This window comes from Propithecus coquereli, unplaced genomic scaffold (genome assembly GCF_000956105.1).
Source record: "Propithecus coquereli isolate 6110/MARCELLA unplaced genomic scaffold, Pcoq_1.0 Scaffold28, whole genome shotgun sequence".
In the NCBI taxonomy this organism is placed as follows: domain Eukaryota; kingdom Metazoa; phylum Chordata; class Mammalia; order Primates; family Indriidae; genus Propithecus; species Propithecus coquereli.
In genome coordinates, this window is record NW_012148396.1 from 13,168,218 (window position 1) to 13,174,005 (window position 5,788).

General features: G+C 38.4%; 1 protein-coding gene across 1 annotated transcript in view; it reads left to right on the forward strand.

The window, feature by feature from the left end:
- TUBGCP5 (tubulin, gamma complex associated protein 5) overlaps positions 1 to 5,788 on the forward strand; it is a 37,923-nt gene that overhangs the window by 2,113 nt on the left and 30,022 nt on the right. The window contains exons 2-3 of the mRNA XM_012647967.1: positions 810 to 863; positions 976 to 1,084. Of these exons, the coding sequence (XP_012503421.1) occupies positions 810 to 863; positions 976 to 1,084 (163 nt within the window). The remainder of the gene's footprint in view (positions 1 to 809; positions 864 to 975; positions 1,085 to 5,788) is intronic.

Sequence of the window (5,788 nt, forward strand, 5' to 3'; positions counted from 1 at the left end):
GCCTCGGCCTCCCAGAGTGCTAGGATTACAGGCGTGAGCCACCACGCCCGGCCTATAATAGGGGTTCTTAACCTGAGGGTCCAAAGGTATAATTTAGGTGTTTATAAATTTGGATGAGGAAAAAATTATACTTACCTCTGACTGAAAAGTAGCATTTCCTTCCATTATGAATGAAGGCAACAAACTACCGTAGTGTTAGCCTTCCTATGACTTTGGCACCAGTAGAAATCACATACTATTTTCAGGTCATGTTAAGAATTGTAGATTTCTAAATATTGTTTACTGTTACTTTAATGGTAGTTATTTGACCCACTGCTAGATCTTGTTATTTAATGTTTTCGTAAAGAACTCTTACTGTATCATAAACTTTTTGAAATATTTGACAACTGTATTTCAGTATACTTGGTTTCTTTTGTATTTTATTTTATGTGTTTAAAAACATTATTCAGAGAAAGGGTCCTTAGGCTTGACTGGGCTTCACTGTGGCATAAAAACGATTAGGAACACATGATGTAGAATGTGCTCTGCTGGACTTAGACACAGGGCTTTATGGGAAAGTAAAGGAGCCAGAGGACAAGGTTGGGAGGGTGAGGATGCACCTGTGTCCTGAGGAAAGGATGCTTGAGCAGTCTCTGAGACACTGCGATTATTTGCCTGCCTAGTGGTGGAGGTCATGGAAGATGAGGTGCACTCCATTCTGGAAATGTACAGCTGAGTTCCGAGTGTATGGGGGATGTGAAGGTCTGTGAGATAAGTTTATTTAGCTATAGGACGAAATTGGCACATGAATTGCATTTTGTCTTTATTAGATTTCATCGTTTCTTGGATGTCAACAGCCATAAAATAGAAAAGACAATAGAAGGGTAAGTCAGTTTTATTCTCATATATATATGTATATATTTAGAAATACATGTATTTTCTTATAGATCTTTTTGTTAATAGAACTTTATAATAGTCGATTTTTTTATATTTTAGAATTTATGAAAAATTCATCATTCATTCTGATCTCAGCAAAGCTGCTAGTTGGAAGAGATTAACTGAGGAATTTCTAAATGCATCACTTCCTAGCATAAAGGAAATAAAGGTATGCCTTCAATTACGAGATCTCTATTGTGTATACTGTTTTCTGTCTGATTGTTGTCAACTTGTTTCTGTTAATGTTTGAACATTTGTTCTATTTTGGTATTGTACACTGGCTAGAACAGGATCTCCTGGAAATTGACTTCAGTATTGCCATCAAACCAAGTGTGCCTCGGCTTGTGATGAAAGAGCTTGTTCTTGTTTAATCATCTTCTTGCCTCACACCTACTGTGGAAATAGAGATCAGGGATGGGCACAAATAATAGCACTGTTCGGATATCTTAAAACTTTCAAATGGCTTCCCAGAGCTTGGAAATACTGCCTATAGATGCTTATTAATGCAGGCGCACTTTCATATTCTGCTGGGGGTCCCCAAGACCACCCTTAGGTGCAATGATTCATCAGAAGGATTCACATAACAAAAAAAGCTGTAATCCTCACTGTTATGGTTTATTACAGTGAAAGGATACAGATTAAAATCCACAAAGGGAAAAGGTGCATAGAACAAAGTCTGGGAGAAACTAGGCCCAAGTTTCCAGATGTCCCTTCCTAGTGGAGTTACCTGGGGATGCACTTAATTCTCCCAGTGAAGGTGTGTGACAGCACGTGCAAAGTGTTGCCAACCAGGGCAGCTCACCTGAGCCTTGGCGTCCAGGGTTTTTATTGGGGGTTGGTCACATAAGCAGACAGTGCCTGTGTCACTGACCTTAGCTACTCGGTCTCCAGCCCCGCAGAGGTCACAGCAGGCATTCACCATAAGTTATGTTGTTAACATAAACGGTCTGGTCAAACTTATACAGCATGGCCCCAGGCCTTTGACATGCAGAAACACCCTTCTCAGCAGGATATTCCAGGGGCTCATAGGTTATCCCAGGATGTCATTCCTAAAGACCTCTGGGATGTCAGGGTTTGGGCAACATAAGCTGCCGAGTTAACCCTTTGCTACACACATATAGTCACTCATTTAATCCTCACAATAACCTTTGAAGAATATCCTGTTATTGATAGGCTTTCTCTTTGTCAACACTGTGGGAATTGGTGTCTTCAGGAAGAGAGCTTTAGACAGTTTTTTAAAATTGTTCATCAATTTAAGGAAAGACATATAAAGGTATTTCTGGAAGAATGATAGAGAGCTGCAGTGTTCTGAATTGATACCCTGAGGAACAGAAATGTACTTCCATGTACTGTTCCTGCAAGGACCATTTGGGACAAGGAGGCAGATCTTTTTTGAATATTTTCTTGATTGATTTCATATAGCTTTCTGGGTAGACTGTAGAATTGAATATTTAGACCCTGTCACACCTAAATATTAATGATGGCAAGCATTTTTAGGGCACTGTTCATCCCATAAAGACCATATTCACTAGGTACGATTATATTACTATCTCCATTTTGGTAAGGCAAAATGACTTACTCTCAGTTTAATTTGTACCAATTAAAATAACTGTGTTATGCAGGACATTTAAGTGAGACAGTACATGTAACTTCTGATTCCTGCTTTGACCTTCCATTGCCATCTCAGGTCATTTTTCTGTATACTCCCAGCTATGGGCTCCCTGAACATAGTGGGACCACAATCCCTCTCTCTGCTGTGGCATATCCTAGGCTTCATTGCATTGTTCTTCCCCTTTCTCTTGCCTGAGGAAGCTCAGCCTTTAGTATTAAACTCAAGTATTGTCTCGATGCATCCTATGTATTTCACTTCTTTGTTGTGTTCGTAATCGTTTGTTGCCTGCCTCCCCCTGTAACGTGCAAGTTTTACAAGTGCAGGGCTCTGTGATTGATTTGTTCTGAGGCACCTAGACACAGTAGACAATACATATTTGTTGAAGGAATGAATAAACCTGTGCAATCCTGTCTGCTTCGCTATCTGCCTCTCTGTCAGTTCCCACTCCACTTACACGAGGAAGGGGTGATTACCCTTTTCTGTCTTGCCGTGTGACATCCTAGACACATCTGTTATAGTGTAACAATAGCTTCACACTTTTTTCCAGCTTTATTGATATATAATTTCTATACCATAAATTTCATCCATTGTCAATGTACAATTCCCTGATTTTTTTTTTTTTTTTTTGAGACAGAGTCTGTTGCCCAGGCTAGAGTGCCGTGGCGTCAGCCTAGCTCACAGCAACCTCAAACTCATGGGCTCAGGCAATCCTACTGCCTTAGCCTCCCGAGTAGCTGGGACATGGTGGCATGTGCCACCATGCCTGGCTAATTTTTTTTTTATATATTTATAGTTGTCCAGCCAATTTCTTTCTATTTTTAGTAGAGATGGGGTCTCACTCTTGCTCAGGCTGGTTTTGAACTTCTGACCTTGAGCAGTCCTCCTGCCTCGTCCTCCCAGAGTGCTAGGATTACGGGCGTGAGCCACCGCACCGGGCCCAATTCCCTGATTTTTAATAACGTATGGTTATGCAACCATCACGACAATCCAGTTTTAGAACGTTTCCAGTACCCAAAAGTTCTCCTCAAGCCCTTTGCAGTCAGTGCCTGCTCTTATCCCAATCCCAGACAACTTTTGATCTGCTTGCTGTATTTATAAATTTGCTGCCTTTTCTGGACATTTCATATAAATGAGATCATACAACATGCAGTCTTTTGTGTCTGGCTTCTTTCACTTAGCATAAAGTTTTTGAGATTCATACATGTTGTAGCATGTGTCTCTATTCTATTCCTTTTCGTTGCTGAATAGTATTCTTTTATATGGGTGTGCTATGTTTTGTTTATTCACAGTGGATGACATTTAGATTGTTGCCAGGTTTGGGTTATGATGAATAGTGAACTGCTGTGAACATGCTTGTACAAGCTTTGTGTGGTCATGTGTCTTCATTCCTCATTGGTCGATTTGTAGAAGTGGAGTTGCTGGTTTATATGGTAGGCTTAGGTTTAACCTTTTAAGAAACTACTAAATTGTTTCCCAATGTGACTGCATCATTTTATATTTCTACTAGCAGTGTATAAGCGTTCTAGTTTCTCCACACCCTTACCAACACTTGTTATTGCCTGTCATTTTGATTGTAGATATCCTAGATAGTATGTAGTAATATCTCATTGTGGTTTTGATTTACATTTCCCTAATACCTATTAATGTTAAGCATCTTTTCAATTGAATTGTTTTTCTTCTTACTGAGTTATCAAGTTATTTTTCACCCAAGTTCTTTATCAGAAAAATGGCTTAGAAATATTTTCCTCCAGTCTCTGGGTTTTCATTTTCTTAGTGGTGTTTATTAAAGCTCAAAAGTTTTTGATTTTAATGAAGTCCATTTTATCAATTTCTTTCTTTTATGGCTCATGCTTTTGGTGTCATGTATAAGAACTCTTTGCCTAACCCAAAGCTATGAAGATGTTTCTTTTGGTTTCTTCTAGAAGTTTTATATAATAGCTTTAACACTTACATTTAGGTCTGTGATCCATTTTGACTTAATTGTTGTGTGTGTTGTGTGGAAAGGGGCTAAGTTAATTTTTTTTCTACTTATAGATACACAACTGTCTGAGCACTGTTTGTTGAAAAGGCTATCCTTTACCTATCAAATTGTCTTGGCAACTTTGTCAAAAACAAATTTACCATAAATATAAGGATATATTTTTAGACTCCATTTTGATTTGATTTTTGGTAAGAGATAAAGGTCTAGTTTGATTTTTCTGCATATGGTTATCCAATTTTCCCAATACCATTTATTGAAGAGACTGTCCTTTCCTCACTGTATGTTCTTGGCAACTTTGTCAAAGATAAGTTTGCTACAAATGTGTGTATTTATTTCTGGGTTCTCCATTCTGTTCTGTTGGTCTATGTGTCTGTATTTATGTCAGTACCATGCTGTTTTGGTTACTAGAGCTCTGTAGTATAATTTGAAGTCAGGTAATGTGATTCCTCCAGTTTTGTTCTTTTTAGTAAGGATGGCTTTGGCTATTCTGAGTCTTTTGTGGTTTCATATGAATTTTAGGATTTTTTTTTCTATTTCTGTGAAGAGTGTTGTTGGTATTTTGATGGGTATTGCATTGAATCTGTACATTGCTTTGGGTGATATGGACGTTTTAACAATATTGATTCTTCTAATCCATGAGAATGGAATATCTTTCTATTTTTTTGTGTCCTCTTCAATGTCTTTCATCAGTGTTTTATAGTTTTCATTACAGAGATCTTTCACTTCTTTGGTTAAGTTTATTTCTAGGTGTTTTATTTGTAGCTGTTGATAAATGGGATTACTTTCTTGGTTTCCTTTTCAGATTTTCTTTTTCCATTTCATATGAAAATGCTACTCATTTTTGAATGTTGATTTTGTATCCTGAAACTTGACTGAATTTATCAATTCTAATAGTTTTTTGTGGAATCTTTAGATTTCTTTAGATGTAAGATCATATCGTCTGCGGAGGACTTCCTTTCCAATTTGGATGCCCTTTCTTTCTTTCTTTTGTCCGATTGCTCTAGCTGGAACTTCTAGTACTATATTGAAACAGTGGTGAAAGTGGGCATCCTTGTCATGTTCCAGATCTTGGAGAATGGGCTTTCAGTTTTTCAGATGTCCTATCAGATACTCCTATACTTATTAAAAATACAGGACTCAAGCCAGGCATGGTGGCTTGCACCTGTAATCCCAGCTACTTGAGAGGCCAGGACAGGAGAATCACTTGAGATGAGGAATTCAAGATGAGTCTGGGCCGGGCACAGTGGCTCACGCCTGTAATCCTAGCACTCTGGGAGGCC